General features: G+C 35.4%; 1 protein-coding gene across 2 annotated transcripts in view; it reads right to left on the reverse strand.

The window, feature by feature from the left end:
- Window positions 1-17,886: 17,886 nt before the first annotated feature.
- Window positions 17,887-20,687, reverse strand: part of LOC132526282 (protein NPAT) — a 53,570-nt gene continuing 50,769 nt past the window's right edge. For both annotated transcript variants that reach the window (XM_060160327.1, XM_060160328.1), the window contains one exon: window positions 17,887-19,463. In XM_060160327.1, coding sequence (XP_060016310.1) covers window positions 19,386-19,463 — 78 coding nt within the window. In that variant the 3' untranslated portion in view covers window positions 17,887-19,385. The remainder of the gene's footprint in view (window positions 19,464-20,687) is intronic.

Genomic DNA, 20,687 nt, shown 5'->3' on the forward strand with positions numbered 1-20,687 from the left:
GGAGTAGTAAAATAAATTCTCACGGTCAAATACCTCGTGAGTAGCTGAGATGGATTCAGTTCCAGGCAGTCTTACTCCAGAGCCCAAGTTCTTAACTCAGTATGTTTGGCTTCTCAGTCTCAGATAAGTAGCTGCCGTAACTGTAAGAGGAACTGGGTAAAATACATGGGAAAAAAAAAATCCAACCCAAAATATTTAGAATACTTCATTGAAGATAAGCAGAATTAACAACGAATCCAAAAGTCAGTCATCTGGAAAACTTAAATCTGGGAGTAAATGAAGAGAGAAAAAGAAAAGACATAGAACCAGCAAGTAAATGGTATTTATTAAAAAGGAAAAAGAAAGGTACTCTGAAGCAATAATTACAATGTAAGAGAAAAACTCAGATTTTTACTAAGTGTGCAGATTTAGAAGGCCTTATTTCATTAACAGAATTAACAGAATCACACTAATGTTCTATGGAAAAGACAGTAAGAAAAAAATTCTTCAAACAGCTAGGTAGAAAAATTGGTAACCTTAGTCCTTATTTCTATAACTGTCAGAAGACAAGTGACCAACATCTACATATTTTTAATGGAGTAAGAGTGATAAAGATACTAGAAGGAGTGTCTAGGCATGCAAAAGCTTAGAAAATGTAGCACTGTGATGTTTCCTCCAAAAATGACAAAGGTTTATCAGCACATGGAAAGAATAATCAAGAATTTGGGAGTGTGAAAGTTAAATTTTTAAAAAATGATTAAGGACTGACTAGGGAGCAAGGGAAGATAGGGGTGAAACAAGGGTTAAAATATATATATATATATATATATATATATATATATGCTAAATAAAGGGAAATGCCATTGGAATGTAAAAAGGAGTTCCACATTTTAAATTACTATAGAAGATAAAAGCTGAAAAACCCAATTACAAAGTAAAAGATGGCTGGTGTATATCACAAATTATTAGACATCAAGGCAGAAAGTGTTAAAATAGGACAAGAACTATTCCATGTAAAGAAGATTACTCAAAATGAAGTTATGGAGAATCCAAAGAGGGTCATAGAAGAAGTGGCTTTTATGAAGGATGACATGAGAATTTAGCATGCATTTAGGAGCTGATTGGCATCCTCCCTGGAGACTGGGGAAGCCAGCAGATACCACCTCTATGTTCTCACTTGAGCCCAGTACACATCTGGTGCAGTACACATTGCTTTTGCAGCTGCCACTGAAGGGAGAGGCCCCTGGATCACCTGGCTCTGATAGCCAGCAGGTTTTATACTTATGGGTGCCACAGAACTGTAGCAAAGAATCAGTCATTAATGGGTATAGCAGCCCTGCCCACACCTCCCAAGGGTATACACCTGGGCCCAGTGCAGAGGCAACATGCAAAAAAGCCCATCTCCCAGTTTTCTCCATGAGAGGGCCCTAACTACATACTTTCCCAGTTGCTGCCTACAAGTACAGCTTTCAATCAACTTGCATCTAGGTACAGACTGTAGTCTTCCCCTTTGGGAGCCACTAAGAACAAAGGCAGCATGGAAAATCACAAATGTTTAAGAGATAAAGAGCTCTGGTCAGGCTGATGTATAAGGTTCTCTTACCTAAGATCACTTTGTCAAGACTGAGAGAGGTGGCTCTTTTATCTAAGGTACAGAAACCAACACAGTCAAGGAAGATGAAGAAATGGGAATATGTTTCAAACAAAAGAATGAGATAAAACTTTAGAAACAGATCTCAATGAAACAGAGATAAGTGATTTACCTAATAAAGAATTAAAAATAATGGTCATAAAGATGCTCACAGATCAGGAGAACAATGTTTAAACAAAGTGAGAATTTCAAAGAAGGTAGAAAATATAAGAAAGTACCAAACAGAAATCAGAGAGCTGAAGAATACACTAACCGAATTGAAAATTCAATAGAGGAGTTAAGCAGCAGACAAGTAGAAGAAAGGATCAGTGAACTCAAAGACAGGGCAGTGAAATTTATCCAATCAGAGGAGCAAAGAAAAAAAGTAAAGACAGCTTAAAGGACTTATGAGACAACATCAAGTGAGCAAAAAAGTATATGCATTATAGGGGGTCCCAGAAGTAGAAGAGAAAGGGGCAGAAATCTTATAAAAAATATCAGCTGAAAACTTTCCTAACCTGGAGAAAGAAACAGACCAGATTCAGGAAGCACAGAGAAATCCAAAAAAGATAAATCCAAAGAGCCCTCACATGGAGACACATTATAATTAAATTGTGAAAAGTTAAAGACAGAATCTTAAAAGCAGCAAGAGAAAAACTTGTCATGAACAAAGGAACCCCCATAAGACTATCAGCAGATTTTTCAGCAGAAACATTATAGGCCAGAGGGGAGTGGTATGATATATTCAAAAGGGCTGAAAGAAAAAACAAACTGCCAATCAAGAATACTTTATCCAGGAAAGCTGTCCTTCAGAATTGAGAGTTTCCCAGACAAGCAAGAGCTGGAGGAGTTCATTACCACTAGACCAGCCTTATTAAAATGTTAAAGGGACTTCAACCTGAATCAAAGGATGCTAATTAGTGACAAACCTTTGAAAGTATGTCTCACTGGTAAAGATAAATATATAGTTAAATTCAGAATACTTTAATGGTGAAGGGTAAATCCTTATAACTCTGGTGTGAAGGCTAAGACAAGATGATTAAAAATAAGCATAGGGCTTCCCTGGTGGCGCAGTGGTTGGGGTTCCGCCTGCTGATGCAGGGGGCGTGGGTTTGTGCCCCTGTCTGGGAGGATCCCACATGCCGCGGAGTGGCTGGGCCCGTGAGCCGTGGCCGCTGGGCCTGCGCGTCCGGAGCCTGTGCTCCGCAACGGGAGAGGCCACAGCAGTGAGAGGCCCACGTACAGAAAAAAAAAAAAAAAAAAAAGCATAACTTCAAAAATTTTTAATGGATACATAAGGTAAAAATATGTAAACTGTAACATCAAAAACATAAAATGGAGGGGGGAGTAGAGTGTAGAACTTAAGTATTTGAAATTAAGTTGTTATAGCTTAAAATATACTGTTATAAATACGAGATGTTTTATATAAGCCTCATGGTAACCACAAAGCAAAGACCTATAGTAGATGCACAAAAGATAAAGGAGTCTATGCACACCCCTACAAAAAAAATCATCAAACCACAAAAGAAGCAAGCAAGACATGAAGGAACAAAGGAATTACAGCCAGAGAACAATGAACGAAATGGCAATAGTAAGTCCATATCTATCAATAGTAACCTTAAATGACTGAAAGGAAAAAAAAAAAAAGACCCAATTATATGCTGCATACATGAGAATCACTTCAGGTTTAAGGACACATAGAGACTGAAAGTGAAGGAATGGAAAAATATCTCATGAATGGAAACCAAAAGAAAGCAGGGTAGCTATATTTATATTGGACAAAATAGACTTTAAGACACAGACGTAGGAAGATAAAAGGTCATTATATTATGATAAAGGGGTCAATCCAACAAGAGCATAAAAAATTGTAAATATTTATCCACCTAACATTGGAGCACCTAAATATATAAAGCATTTATTAATAGACCTGAGGGTACTCCCTGGCAGTCCAGTGGTTAAGACTTGGTGCTTTCACGGCTGGGGTCTTGGTTCAATCCCTGGTTGAGGAACTAAGATCCTGCAAGCTGCACAGCGTGGCCAGTGGTGGTGGGGGGATGGGAAACGAGACCTAAGGGAGGAAGAGACAGTAATCCAATAATAGGGGACTTCAATACCACACTTTCAACAATAGATATTTCATCCAGATTGAAAATCAATGAGGAAACACTGGACTTAAATGATACGTTAGACCAGATGGACTTAGATACATTATGACGTTCTATCCAAGGGCAGCAGAATACATATTCTCAAGTACACATGTATCATTCTCCAAAATAGAGCATATGTTAGGCCACAAAAGAGGTCTTAAGATTAAGGAGACTGAAATTGCATCAAGCATCTTTTCTGGTCACAATGCTATGAAACTAGAAATCAATTATAAGAAGAAAAGTGGAAAATTCACAAATATGTGGAGATTAAAAACCATGCTACTGAACAACCAATGGGTCAAAGAAGAAAACCAAACAGAAATAAAAAAATATTCTGACACAAATGAAAATAGAAATGCAACACACCAAGACATGTGATGGAGCAAAAGCAGTTCTAATAGGGAACTTTATACTGCACTAAGAATCAAGAAAGATCTCAAACAACCTAACTTTACACCTCAAGGAACTAGGAAAAGAACAAACTAAGCCCAAAGTTAGCTGAAGGCAGGGAAATAAAGATCAGAGCAGAAAGAAATGAAATACAGGCTAAAAAGATAATAGAAAACATTAAAAAAAATGAAGAGCTGATTTTTTAAAAAAGAAACAAATGACAAATCATTTGCTAAACTTAAAAAAAGAGAAGCCTCAAATAAATAAAATTATAAATGAAAGAGGAGATATTACAACTAGTACCACACAATGAATCATAAGCGAGTATGCTGAACAATTATACACCAATGAACTGCACAAACTAGAAGAGATGGAAAAAGTCCTAGAACCATATAACCTACAAGACTGAAGCATGAAAAAATAGAAAATCTGAACATACTAATTACTAGTGAGGAGACTGAATCAGTAATGAAAAACCTCCAAAATAAGAAAAGTCCAGGACCAGACAGCTTCATCGGTGAATTCCACCAAGCATTTAAAGAATTAATACTAATCCTTCTCAAGCTCTTCCAACAAATAGAAGTGGGAATCCTTCCAAACAAATTTTATGAGGACATCATTACCCTGATACCAAAACCAAAAAAGGACACTACAAGAACAGAAAACTACAGGACAATATCTCTGATGAAAGTAGATACAAATATCCTGAACAACATATTAGCAAACCAAAATCTACAGCACATTAAAAGAATCATGCACCATAATTAAGTGGAATTTATTCCAGGGATGTAAGCATAGTTTAGTATCCATAAGTCAATGTTATAAACCAAGTAACAAAATGAAGGATAAAAATCATATGATCATCTCAAGATGCAGAAAAAGCATTTGATAAAATTCAACATCCATTCTTGTTAAAAACTCCCAATATAGGGGGTGTAGAAAGAATGTACTTCAACATAATAAAGGCTATATATGACAAGCCCACAGCTAACATCATACTCGATGAAAAGCTGAAAGGTTTTCCTCTAAGATCAGGAACAAGACAAGAATGCCTACTCTTACCAATTTTATTCAACATATTACTAGACATCCTAAGCAGAACAATTAAAATAGCAAGCAAGGAAAAGACATAAAAAGCTTCCACAAAAGGAAGAAGTAGATGAAATGCAGATGATATATTATATATAGACTACCCTAAAAACTCTACCAAAGAACTGTTATAATAAATGAATATAATAAAGTTGTAGGATACAAAGTCAATATACAGGCATACCTCATTTTATTGCACTTTGTAGATACTGTGGTTTTTTTTTGTTTTGCTTTATTTTTTTAAACAAATTGAAGGTTTGTGGCAATCCTGTGTTGTCAGATGATGGTTAGCATATTTTAGCAATAAAATTAAGGTATACATATTGTTTTTTAAGACATAATACTAATGCACACTGAATAGACTATAGTGTAAACATAACATATGCACTGGGAAACAAATTTGCGTGACTTGTGATTTGCTTTATTGCAGTGGTCTAGAACTGAACCTGCAATATCTCCGAGATATGCCTGTATTTTTTTGTTTTTCAACAAATTGAAGCTTTATGGCAACCTTGCATTGTGTATCAAGCAAGTCTATCAGCACCATTTTTCCAATAGCATTTGTTCACTTCGTGTCTCTATGTCACATTTTGGTAATTCTCACAATATTTCAAACTTTTCATTATTATTATATTTGTTACGGTGATCTGTGACCAGTGATCTCTGATGTTACTATTGTAATTGTTTTGGGGCACAATGAACTGCACTCATATCAAGATGGTGAACTTGATAAATATTGTGTCTTCTGACTGCTCCACCAACTGGCAACTTCCCCATCTCTCTCCTTCTCCCTGAGGGGAGGGAACAGGCCTCCTTACTCCCTGAGACACAACAATATTGAATGTAGGCCAATTAATAACCCTACGTGACCTCTAAGTGTTAAAGTGAAAGGAAGAGTCACATGTCTTTCACTTTAAATCAAAAGCTAGCAACGATTAAGCTTAGTGAGGAAGGCATGTACAAAGCCGAGATAGTCTGAAAGCTAGGCCTTTTGTGCCAGTTACCAAGTGCTACTCCAGTGAACCCAGGGATGTTAAGAAAGTGAAACAGCCTCATTGCTAATACAGTAAGTCTCATACATATGAACAAGTTCTGTTGTGAGAGCGAGTTCATAAGTCCAATTTGTTCGTAAGTCCAATGCCTAGGTACCCAACTAACACAATCGGCCATATAGTACTGTACTGTAATCGGTTTATAATAGTTTTCACACAAATACATAAAAAACAAACACAAAAAATAAAGAAAACATTTTAGGTGTTACAGTACAGCACCTTGAAAAGTATAGTAGTACAGTACAACAGGTGGCATACAGGGGCTGGCATCAAGTGAACAGGTGACTGACTGGAGGATGGAGAAGAGGTGGGAGATGGTAAAGCTGAAGGATTGTCAGCAATAGGAGATGGAGGGTCTGGACAAAAGCACAACCACTTGTAGAGGATGCACGCAATGTGACAATATACACCAGACATGTGAACTAACATGTGACTGGACATGCAAACGCATGTTCGCATCTTTGAAAGTTCACAACTTGAAGGTTTGTATGTGGGGAACTCACTGTAAGCAGAAAGTTTTATTAGTCTGGCTAGAAGATCAAACCAGCCATAACATTCCCTTAAGCCAAATCCCAATCCAGAGCAAGCCTCTGGCTCTCTCAAATTCTGTGAAGGCTGAGACAGGTCAGGAAGCTGCAGAAGAAAAGTTTGAAGCTACCAGAGATTGGTCCTTGAGGTTTAAGGTAAGAAGCCAGCTCCATAACATCAAAGTGCAAGATTCAGCAAGTGCTGATGTAGAAGGTGCAGCAAGTTATCCAAAGATCTAGCTAAGATAATTCATGAAGGTGGCTCCACTAAACAACAAATATTCAACATAGATGAAACAGCTATTGAAACATCTATTGAAAGAAGATGCCATCCAGGACTTTCATAGCTAGAGTGGAGAAGTCAATGCCTGGATTCAAAGCTTCAAAGGACAGGCTAACTAACTCTCTTGTTAGGGGCCAGTGCAGCTGGTGAGTTTAACTTGAAGTCATTGCTCATCTACCACTCTGAAAATCCTAAGGCCCTTAAGAATTATGCTAAATCTATTCTGCCTGTGCTTCATAAATGGAAAAACAAAGTCTGGATGACAGCACATCTGCTCACAACATGGTTAACCAAATATTTTAAGCCCAGTATTGAGAACTGTTCCTCAGGAAAACAAAATTTCTTTCAAAATATTACTGCTCATTGACAATACACTTGGTCACCCAAAAGCTCTGATCGACATGTACAGTGAGCTTAACATGGTTTTAAATTCTGCTAAAATGGCATCCATTCTGCAGTCCATGGATCAAGGAGTAATTTCAACTTTTAAGTCTTCTTATTTAAGAAATATATTTTGTAAAGCTATAGCTGCCATAGTGATTCCTCTGATGAATCTGGGCAAAGTCAATTGAAAACCTGAAAAGCATTCACCATTCTAGATGCCATTAACAGCATTCATGGAAACCATAAAAAGAATGAAAAGACAACCCTCAAAATGGGAGAAAATATTTGCAAACGAAGCAACTGACAAAATGTTAACCTCCAAAATATACAGGCAGCTCATGCAGCTCAATATCGAAAAAACAAACAACCCAATCCAAAAATGGACAGAAGACCTAAATAGACATTTCTCCAAAGAAGATATACAGATTGCCAACAAACACCTGAAAGTATGCTCAACACCACTAATCATTAGAGAAATGCAAATCAAAACTACAATGAGGTATCACCTCACACCAGTCAGAATGGCCATCATCAAAAAATCTACAAACAATAAATACTGAAGAGGGTGTGGAGAAAAGGGAACCCTCTTGCACTGTTGGTGGGAATGTAAACTGATACAGCCACTATGGAGAACAGTATGCAGGTTCCTTAAAAAACTAAAAATAGAACTACCCAGCAATCCCACTACTGGGCATATACCCTGAGAAAACCATAATTCAAAGAGTCATGTACCATAATGTTCATTGCAGCTCTATTTACAATAGCCAGGATATGGAAGCAACCTAAGTGTTCATTGACAGATGAATGGATAGAGAAGATGTGGCACATATATACAATGGAATATTAGCCATAAAATGAAAGGAAATTGACTTATTTATAGTGAGGTGGATGGACCTAGAGTCTGTCATACAGAGTGAAGTAAGAAAGAGAAAAACAAATACCATATGCTAACACATATATATGGAATCTAAAAGAAAAATGGTTCAGAAGAACCTAGGGGCAGGACAGGAATAAAGACGCAGACGTAGAGAATGGACTTGAGGACATGGGGAGGAGGAAGGGTAAGCTGAGATGAAGTGAGAGAGTGGCGTGGACATATATACACTACCAAATGTGAAATAGATAGCTAGAGGGAAGCAGCTGCATAGCACAGGGAGATCAGCTCAATGCTTTGTGACCACCTAGATGTGTGGGATAGGGAGGGTGGGAAGGAGACCCAAGAGGGAGGAGATATGGGGATGTGTGTATATGTATAGCTGATTCACTTTGTTATACAGCAGAAACTTAACACACCATTGTAAAGCAATTATACTGCAATAAAGATGTTAAAAAAAAAGAGTATTCATGATTCATGCCTTTAGGTCAAAACATCAACATTAACAGGAGTTTGGAAGAAGTTGTTTCCAACCTCATGGATAACTTGAGTGGTTCAAGATGTCAGGGGAGGAAGTAATTGCAGATGTGGTGGAAACAGCAAGAGAACTAGAATTATAATTGGGGCTTAAGATGTGACTGAATTGCTGCAATCTCGTCATAAAACTTGAATGAATGAGGATTTGCTTCTTAGGGATGAGCAAAGAAAGTGGTTTCTTGAGATGGAATCTAATCCTGGTAAAGATGCTGTAAAGACTGTTGAAATACAACTAAAGATTTAGAATATAACATAAACTTAGTTGATAAAGGAGTGGCAGGGTTTTGAGAGGACTGACTCCAATTTTGAAAGAAGTTCTACTGTGGGTAAAATGCTATAAAACAGCTACAGAGAAATTGTTCATGAAAGGAAGAGTCAATTGATGCAGGAAACTTCATTGTTGCCTTAGAAACTGCCAAAGCCACCCCAACCTTGAGCAACCATCATTCTGATCAGCCAGCAGCAGTCAACATTGAGGTAAGACCCTCCACCAGCAAAGGCTGAAGGCTCAGATGATGCTTAGCATTTTTTTTTAGCAATAAAGTGTTTAAGTTTTTAAAAAAATTTATTCCTATTATTTATTTAATTTTAGTTTATTGGAGCTACCTTTTTCTTTTCTTTTCTTTTTTTTTTTGGCCACATTGCACAGCTTCCAGGATCTCAGTTCTCTGACTAGGGATTGAACCTGGGCCATGGCAGTGAAAGACTGGAATCCTAACCACTAGGTCACAAGGGAACTCCCAGCAATAGAGGATTTTTAAATTAAGGTATGTATATTTTTTTTAGACATGATGCTATCTCACACTTTAAATAGACTACAGTATAGTCTGAACATAACTTTCATATGCACTGGGAAACCAAAAAATTTGTGCAACTTGTGATATTTGCTTAATTGTGGTCATCTGTAACTGAATCTGCAATATCTCCAAGGTATGCCTGGTACAAAAATCTTTTGCATTTATATACACTAACAATGAACTATCAGAGAAATTAAGAAAATAATCCCATTTACAGCTGCATCAAAAATAATAAAGATACCCTAGGAATAAATTTAACCAGGGAGTGACAGATCTGGACACTGAAAAGTATAAGACACTGATGAAAGAAATTGAAAACATAAATAAATGGAAAGATATTTCACGCTCATGGACTGGAAGAATATTATTAAAATGTTCATACTACCCAAAGTCATCTACAGATTCATTGCAATCTGTACCAAAATTCCAATGGCAAATTTTCAAAGAAACAGAAGAGCAATTCTAAAACTTGTAGGAAACCACTAAAGACCCCAAATAGCTAAAGCAAACTTGAGAAAGAACAAAGCTGGAGAAATCATATTCGTGATTTCAAACTATATTATAAAGCTATAGTAATTAAAACAGTATGGTATAGGCATAAAAATAAACACATAAATCAGTGGAATAGAGAGCCCAGAAATAAATCTATGCATATATGGTCAATTAATTTACAACAAAGGAGCCAAGAATATACAGTGGGGAAAGAACAGTCTCTTCAATAAGTGGTGCTGGAAAAACTGGACAGCCATTTGCAAAAGAATGAAATTGGACCACTATCTTACACCATATACAAAAATCAATTCAAAATGGATTAAAGCCTGAAATTCAAGACCTGAAACCGTGAAACTCCCAGAAGAATACACAGGAGATAAGCTCCTTGACATGGGTCTTGAGAATTTTTTTTTTTCCTGTATTTCACACCAAAAGCAAAAATAAACAAGTGGGACTAGATCAAACTTAAAAGCTTCTACACAGCCAAGGAAATCATAAACAAAATGAAAAGGCAACCTATGGAGTGGGAAAAAATATTTGCAAACCATCTATTTGACAAGAGGTTAATGTCCAAAGTATATACAGAACTGACACAATTCAACAGCAAAAAAGCAAATCAATTAGAAATGGGCAGAGGATGTGAATAGACATTTTTCCAAGGAAGACATACAAATGACCAGCAGGTACACGAAAAGATGTTCAACATCAGTAGTCACCAAAACCACAATGAGATTTCACCTCACATGTATTAGAATGGCTATCATCAAAATGACAAAAGATAAGTGTTGTTGAGGATGTGAAGAAAAGAGAATCCTTGTGCACTGTTGGTGGGAATGTAAATTGGTGCAAGTATGGAAAACAGTATGGAGATATCTCAAAAATTTAAAAATGAAAAAAATATGATCCAGCAATCCCAGTTCTGGGTATATATCCAAGGGAAATGAACACAGGATACACACACACACACACACGTGTGTGTGTATTGTGTACGTGTGTGTATATATATATATATATAAAAATCTACATTCCCATGTTCATTGCAGCATTATTTGCAATAGCCAAGGTAAGGAAACACCTAAGTGGCAGTTAACAGATGAATGAGTAAAAGATGTGGTAAATACAATGGCATATTATTCCACCATGAGAAGGAAATCTTGCCACTTGTGACAACATGGATGGATCTTGAGGGAATTATGCTAAGTGAAATAAGCCAGAGAGAAAGACAAATACTGCATGGTATGATTTACATGTGGAATCTGGAAGAAAAAAAAAAGAAAAAAGAAACAAAAAACTGGAACAGTAGGAAAGCAGTTGCTAGAGGTTGGGGGTATAGAGGAAAATAGGGAGAGGTCAAAGAGTACAAAATTTCAGGTATAACATGAATAAAGTCTGAGGGTCTAATGTATAACCTGGTGACTAGAGATGACAATGCTGTATTATATAATTGAAATTGAAATTTGCTGAGAGAACTCAACTATTATCACACACACACACACAAAACTGGATAAATATGTGAGGTGATGGACATGATAATTAACTAGAGGGGCCTTTCACAATGTATATGTAGATCAAATCATGATGTACAGTACATTTTAAATATCTTACAATTTTGCCTATTATATCTCAATAAAGGTAAAAAAAAAGTTATGTAAGTTACAGACTATCACTGAGTAATAATACCAAACAATCGAAGTAAAAACTACGTCCAAGATAGTTATAATGGGAAATTAAATGTTTATGCCAAGTATTAAAAACAAAGTTAGATGGGATTTGATAAGATTAAATAAATATCAAACCTTATACCTTTATAAACATAACACCTGTCTTTAAGCACCCATGCAACACTTACAGAAAATTTAACCTATCTTTTGACCACAATAATAAAAATACTGTAAATTTTTAAATTAAAAAGCATGCTAGGGGACTTCCTTGGTGGCGCAGTGGTTAAGAATACGCTTGCCAATGCAGGGGACGTGGGTTTAAGCCCTGGTCTGGGAAGCTCCCACATGCCGTGGAGTAACTAAGCCCATGCACAACTACTGAGACTGTGCTCTAGAGCCTGCGTGCCTAGGGCCTGTGCTCCGCACCAAGAGAAGCCACCGCAATGAGAAGCCTGTGCACCGCAACAAAGAGTAGCCCCTGCTCACTGCAACTAGAGAAAGTGTGTGTGCAGCAACAAAGACCCAACGCAGACAAAAAAATAAGCAAATAAATAAATTAATATACATATAAAAAACATGCTACCTTATTCTAAGTAAAGATATTAAAAAAAAAACAAGAAAATGAAAGTCTTACCCCATCTTTCAAAGTCTGATGTCTAAAATTGAAATCAGAACTAAGTTCTTTTTTTTTTTTTTTTTTTTTGCGGTACACGGTCCTCTCACTGTTGTGGCATCTCCCGTTGCGGAGCACAGGCTCCAGACGCGCAGGCTCAGCGGCCATGGCTCACGGGCATCGCCGCTCCGCGGCATGTAGGATCTTCCCGGACCGGGGCACGAACCCGTGTCTCCTGCATCGGCAGGCGGACTCTCAACCACTGCGCCACCAGGGAAGCCCAGAACTAAGTTCTTAGTGTTAATTAAATGCTTAGGAAAAAAATCAAAACTCTTCAATTTAAGAAGTTGAATATGAAAAAAGAACTCTGAGAACAGGAGACAAAGAATAAGAAATCAGTGAATCAGAAAAGTATACAGTTGTTAAATGTAAGAGGTGATTTTGTCAGAAAAAAATTAGTCACATCTAATTTAAAGAGAACACAAGCAAAAATTACAGAGAAAAATATAATTTAATTCAGTAAAAAGACTTGTAAGTCTGACAAGATTGGAAGAAAATCAGGGAGAAAAACCTGAACTTCTTCTGCAAAAGCCTTCAGGCTTAGATGATTTATTGGTGATTTTAGTTTGAAGGAACACATATCCCACTCTACTGAATAAACTGTTGCCCCAAGACATGGGAGCAACCTAAATGTCCATCTACAGATGAATGGATAAAGAAGGCATGATATATAATGGAATATTACTCAGTAATAAAAAAGAATGAAATAATGCCATTTGCAGCAACATGGATGGACTTAGAAATTATCATACTAAGTGAAGTAAACCAGAGAAAGACAAATATCATATGATATTGCTTATATGTGAAATTAAAAAAAATATGCTAATGAACTTATATACAAAATAGAAATAGATCCACAGACATAGAAAACAAACTTATGGTTACCACAGGGGAAAGGGGGAGAGAGATAAATTAGGAGTTTAGGATTAATGTATACACACAACTATATATAAAACAGATAACCAACAAGGACCTATATACCTACTATATAGCACTGTGAACTATACTCAGTATTTATATATATAAGACTGAATCACTTTGCTGTACATCTGAAACTAACACAACATTGTAAACAAGCTATACGTCAATTAAAAAAAAAACTGTTGCAGAAAATAAGAATAAAAATCAGCATCAGCTAGAGTAGCAGCAAGATGTTAAAGCGCTTATTATGTTCCAGTGACCTAAATGCTTTACATATATTACCTTATTTAAATATCACATTAATTTAAAAGTAGGCGCCCTTTATTATTCCAATATTCAGATACACTAGAAAGAGACAAAGTTTCAAGTTCATTTAAAAAATTGGAATAAGCTTGAAACCAATCTCACTAGAAGTAAACATTTAAATAAAAAGTGGACAAATCAAATTTAATTATATTTAAAGAATCATTAAGATTGCAAAGTACACAATATTAGGGTTATTAATATAAAAAGAAATTCATGGATTTAATGAAAACAGTTTAATTGATGTTAAAAGAGCATCCAATTAGGTTGAACAAATACTCCTGATATAAATTTTCTTTTTACTTTTTTTTTTTTGGCTGTGCTGCACGGCTTGCGGAATCTCAGTTCTCTGACCAGGGATTGAACCCGGGCCATGGCAGTGAAAGTCCAAAATCCTAACCAGTAGGACACTAGGGAACGCCCCCCTGATATAAATACTTAAAACACTACAAACAAAAGCCAAAATTATACTTAACATCTCTATTAAAATAAAGAATAAGATGAGAAAGCCTATCTTGATCATTATTAGTTTTACTGGAAATACTATGAGTATAGTAAGAAGAAACTGGAAAATAATTATTTCAAGATGATATATCTTTAGTAAATAAAAAATAAGCATCAGGAAAGTCATTAGCTCTAATAAAGTCCATTCAGTAAGGGGCCTAATTAGAAAATAAAACATAAAATATATTTCCTATAGTACTTAAGATGTTGTGTTACTGGCACATCTTTAGAAAGATAGATCAATGGAACAGATCGGGAGTCCAGAAGCAAACCCACACATATTCAGTTTACCAGCTTATGACAGCGGTAACAGTGGAACGTATTTGGGAACGGATAGTCTTTCTCAATAAATGGTGCTGAGTTAATTGGACATTCAGATAGAAAATCCAATACAGATGGATAATTGATCAAAATACAGAAGGCTGAACAAAAAAACTTCTAGAAGAAAAAATGGTAAAATATTCAGATATTAGATATCCATCCGAGAAAGAACTTAAATCTAGAATACAGAAAGACCAGCAACATATCAGTAAGAAAAACGCAGACAACCCAATACAAAAATGGGCAAAGAGATAAACAGATACTACACCAAAGGAGACAACCTGAATGGCCAAAAAGCATTTGAAATGGTTTTCAACTTTATCAGGAAAAAGCAAATCAAAACCACAATGTGATACCAAAATGGCTATAACAAAAATACCAAGTACTAACAATGATGTAGAACAATTGGAACTCTCCTTACACTGTTGATAGTCATATGATTTGGTACAGCCACTCTGGAAAACTGAAAAATCTGAATAAGGTTGGGTATATGAAACCCGATGACCCAGCCACTCCATTCCTAAATATATATCCAAGTGAAAAGTGTAATACATTCACCAAAAAACATGTACAAGAATATTCAACTGTAAAATAGATTAACTGTGGTACAATAAATTGTGGATAAATACAATGAAAAAACACAACACTGAGAATGACAACTGAATTACATACAACATGAATGGTTTTCATAATTTTGTGCAAAAGAAGTTAAAAAAAGACTATATACTGCATAAATCTATTTATGCAAAGTTAAAAAAGGCTGAAACTATGGCTCTAGAGGTCAGAATAATTATCCTTGGGATTAGCAGTTAGTTACTAGAAGGAAGCATGAGGGGATTCTAGGGTACCAATTGTAGTCTTGATCTGGGTGATTAAGTGGATTTGTGTACCTTTAGAAAATTCATTGAACTGTATAATAAGTTTCTACACTTCTTCTGCTTTATCCTTCCATAAAAATTTTACATTAACAAAAAAGCAATAATCAGTTAAAACAAAGGAATGCAGACTTCCCTAAAAATAGCAACAAACAACAAAATACCCAGTTTAATAAGACATTTGTGAGGATAGGGATAACTACAAAATTATGGATATATACCATGTTACCATTAGCTTTTCAGTACCAGTTAACTCATAGGGTTAATGTACTTCAAAATGGATATTCCAATAGAATTTTAACTTGGAAAAAATACAAGTGATTCTAAAGTAAATCCAGAAGCTTAAAAGAGACAAATACCTGAAAAAAATCAGAAAAGTTATAATGGACATAAAGCTACAACACTTTCATCAATGGCACAAAATAATCTATACACTGTACTACGTAGTGCATGTATATGTGTATAAATTTAATATAGGTCCAAAACCTTTGATTTCATACCTCTCTGGTTAGCTGGGTTTCATAGTTCAGAATATTTAGGATTTTTAAAAAGTAACAATGTATATATCATATACCCCAGTTGAATCTGAAACGGTACACTAATTAAGCACATTGCTATTTTTCCAGCAAAATATGAATATTCATACCAAATGAGATAAAGACTAATGTAGCCTCATGTCAAATCAGGTCACGTTTTGCCTTGAAATGAGTTTTGATGCTCAACTTAAGGGAAAAAATTGCTTGTGAACATTTTGGATTTTAGAATTGTAAATAAAAAAGATTACGAATCAGTAGAGGATAAGAGAGACATTATACATAAATGTGTGTGAGGAGAGAAACCTTATTTTAAGCAGTTTTATGAGTCAAGTGGTTAAATATTTAGGGAAAAAATGTACTGATTCTTTCTTCACACCAGGTATCAAACTAAATTATATATGGATTAGGAGCTTATCCTAATTTCAACAAATCAAGAAATAAAAAACCAATAGAAACCAGTAATGATACAGTTGAATATATCTCTGGTAAGGTATAAGCATATACTATGGAAGAAACGACAATTTCCTGGCAGGAATATTAATTGAAGTAATTTCCCGGAAGAAATTTGGCAAAATGTATTGAGGTCCTTAAAAAAATGTACACTAAATTTTGACTTGGTAATTCTACTCTCTAAAGCATCTCCTATGGAAATAACTGACAACATAAATAAGTATTTATTTACAAACATGTTCACTGCTAGTTTTTTAAAAATAATAGCTAAAAACTGGATAGTGCCTGATATTATCTGAAGTAAAAAAAGCATTAGGAAGTTATATTTACAGTTTAAGTTCAATTATATAGAAAAAATAATTTAGGGAAAAAAGACTAGTAAAGTATGCAAAAATGTTAACCAATATTTATAAAAATAGGAAAGTCTATTAAAAGAGAATGCATACTACCAGGGTCAAAATTTGATATATAATTTCAATAAGTTAAGCCCGAGGCTGAAAGATGGTGGCTTGAAAAATGATGAATGTAGAATATATAGCACCATGCTTTTGAAATTACTCCTTATCAAAGCTTAATCTTGGTATTCCTAATAGTCATGACATCTAGCCTTTGGCTGAATGCTGATGGATGCTTTACTCATGTAAAATTTCAACATACTTACTAAAGGGTTCCAACAATATCCAGGGCTAAACTAATCAAATATTTTAATTACAAGACTTCTCAAATTTGGCATACAACTGAGTACACTAAGTCAGGGGTCCCCAACCCCCGGGCCCTGGACTAGTACCAATCCATGGCCTGTTAGGAACCGGCAGGAGGTGAGCAGCGGGCGAGTGAACGAAGCTTCATGGGCCGCTCCCCATCGCTCACATTACCGCCTGAACCCTGAACCATCCTCGCCCCTTCTGTGGAAAAATTGTCTTCAGTGAAACTGGTCCCTAGTGCCAAAATGGTTGGAGACTGCTGCACTAAGTAATGTCCAAAAATAAACAGTGCATGGATCCTTACATGTAGTTACAGAAGTAGCCACAACTTGTCTGTGGTATACTTTAACCCTGAAATGTAGTCAACTGGGCATCTGACTGTTAAAATAGATTACCGGGTACAATAATTAAGTCTAGCACATTGGGACTTTTAGGATAAAATGGGGACTATGGTTTTATTCTTGAACATAAATGAAAGCTCCAAATACAAGTTGTCTTTGGACTCTATCTAGTGGCTCCTGGCTAGTGAACTAAGAATTCTGAAGAAAGTGAACTTATTTTATTTGTATATGAATTCTTAGCACATACAAATTAACTGAATGAGAAGAAAATCTATAATTTTCAGCATTATGTAAACTTCTGAAAACAAGAATTGACTTGCAAAGGAATTTCTTCAAAGTATCTAAAAGAGAATGATTGCCAATATGAAGGAATTCAAACTTTTGAAGTTAATGAAAATATTTATTCAAACCTAACTGTAGTACAGTATCAAGCTGAGTTAAATAAACATTAACTGTACTAATTCCTGGTTCCTTAGGAACAGACCACTGCCACATCATAAAAATTTATTACAACACAAATTTCTGCAGTAAGGTTCAGCTAGTAAGACGTGATTTCCAAATTGAGAAATGTAGTGATGGATTTAGTTTTTTAAAGGCCCAGTATTAAAAAAAAAATGGTTGAGGAAAATGACTCATAAATATATACACCTGCAGAAAAAACCCTTAGTATACTGATATTTAACAAAACAGAAAGCACTTAAGAGAACATACTTTAATATCTAGGCACAATTGGTACGAATTATAATTTCTGTACTCATTTAAAGGTTTAAACCAGTTCTTCAACTTGACTGATGTGTGTGAGTCTAATACAGAGAAGGCACCTCTTTCATTCTCCTTAAGGACCTTCTGAGAGAAACTCTATAATACTTTAAGGGGTACAGAGACAACGTACTATATCCAAGTGTAACACAGCCCATTTTAGGAGAAACTAAATTAAAATAGAAAACTATGATTTCTCTTTTTACATCTTATGATGGACATGGCTTTCTAAAAGGACAAAAGATAATCCTGCATACAAGCTTTAACATAGAACACAAGATTTAAATTAAATGTGCATTGGTCTCTACTATGTAAAAAGTTCTATGAATTAGTGCAGTTCTTTAAATCCCCAGTATTTAGGGGAAAAGTATATACATACCAAGAAATCTCAACTACTACATAACCAAACTTTTTATGGCTCAACAGTCTAAACGCTTAAAGTTATGTAAAAGATCTTAAAAGTTATAAACAAAAGATCAGAACACTCAAATGGTTTACAAAATTCTCTCTTTAAAACAAAGAGAGCAGAACAACCAGAAGAAATAAAGTGTACAATTTTAGGAACATTATCTTTACTGCAATTATAAGAAGGGGCGGCAAAGTATTCACTCTAGAAAAAACCCCAAATTGTTAATTTCTGGTTACTTTATTACCATTTGAATTCATTATCACTCTTGTACTAATTAGTGGCTATGTCTTCAGATATCTTGTGGGACAATTACTGAAGGCAATTTATAAGGAAAAGTATACTTTTCCCACTCAAAGTGAGAAACTATTCCAGATGAATAAGCCTCAGAATTAGAGATCATAAGAAGCCAAAAAATACAATGTAAGAACATTAGGTTGATTTAAGCTCTATTTCAACAAGATTTACACAGTATTTACAATATACAATTGTCAAAGATATACAGTTTTGCAGATTGGCTTTACTCACATTTCTGCAAATGTTTTTTCCACAATAAAAATATACCAAGGTAAAGCTATTTACAAACTAGGAAGCTGCTTTAGAAACAGCATGATTTAGAAATAAAGTGAAATTTCAGTACAATGAAAGTGCAGGTCATGCTTTCAGATTCTGTCAGTATCTCATTCCCTACACTCATAGTTTAAGGAATAGTAGTTTTAAATAGCTACTGTTCTTATATGTTCAGAGTATTTACTCATCATAATGCAATGATAACAAAAATTTGTCCACATCCATTCCAGCTGGAAATGAACTGGGTAGCTTCTTTTTCTGTCAAAAAAAAAAAAAAAAAAGAAAGAAAAGAAAGAAAGAAAGAAAAAATAAACCTAAGTTAACATATTGAACTCAAACAAGGCCAAAAAGCTAGCTTTCTTATTAAGTCACATAGACCCTCATATCAGGTACTTTCATATACTACCAAAATTTTTGCCAAAACAGTTTAGTTCATTAGCATTTTAGTTATACAGAGAAGTAGAGACAATTTTTATAAATCCAAGGTTAATAAAATATACTTCAATGATATTTCATTATTTTAGAGCACAAGACATTATACAAATTCAGAGTGTATGAATGTTGAATGAGACAAGAGAGAACATGCTTTTTATAAGGTGGTCATTATTGCTAAACTGTAAACTTTAGAAAGCTTTACTAAGATTTTAAGAGTTAACAGGTACTTTTCTAGTTCCAAACATTTAACATACTCTAGGCACTTTACAAACACTGCATTTAGTCCTCACAGCCATTGGGTAAGATGTGTGGTAACCTCATGTCAAATGATGCAGCTCAGACTCATGTTATTGGGTTAACAATAGTCAAGAACCAATAAGCAGGAGATGCAGGATTCAACCTAGGCTTGCAAGGCAGCAGAGCCAAGATTCTTTCCCTGACAATACTTCCTCTATGACATTTTAAACCTTTCTATTCAATCCACTTACTAAATGGCTAAACAGATTTAGGAAAAATGGCTTTAACTTATCAGTGATAATCCTACATTACTTTCCTACAGATAACCGTGGTTAAAGAAGAAACAGGTAAATTTAATTTTTATACTGCTCCAACACATTAACTTACATTAGAATCTATGGAAGAGCTGGTAGGACATGTGGAACAAACCTAAGATGGAGGAGTTGCAAAGCAGTTTTCACTTGGTAATTCCATACACAATAATGGCTTCCCAATTTTTCATGTGTTATGTCATTCTCCCCACCAAACCTTGGGTCCTACCATGACAGAAACAAAAACCTCCTTTTCCCAAGGAAGATGTTTATAAATACATGCCTTAGCAACTGTTTTGAAAATGCTACGTTTCATCTAGATAACTTCTGAGTACCACACTGGCTGAGAGATACTGCTAGAGAATTTTTTTTTTTTTGCGGTACGTGGGCCTCTCACTGTTGTGGCCTCTCCCGTTGCGGAGCACAGGCTCACGGGCCCAGCAGCTCTGTGGCATGTGGGATCTTCCCGGACCGGGGCATGAACCCGTGTCCCCTGCAT

Source organism: Lagenorhynchus albirostris, chromosome 9, assembly GCF_949774975.1.
Source record: "Lagenorhynchus albirostris chromosome 9, mLagAlb1.1, whole genome shotgun sequence".
Taxonomy (NCBI): Eukaryota; Metazoa; Chordata; class Mammalia; order Artiodactyla; family Delphinidae; genus Lagenorhynchus; species Lagenorhynchus albirostris.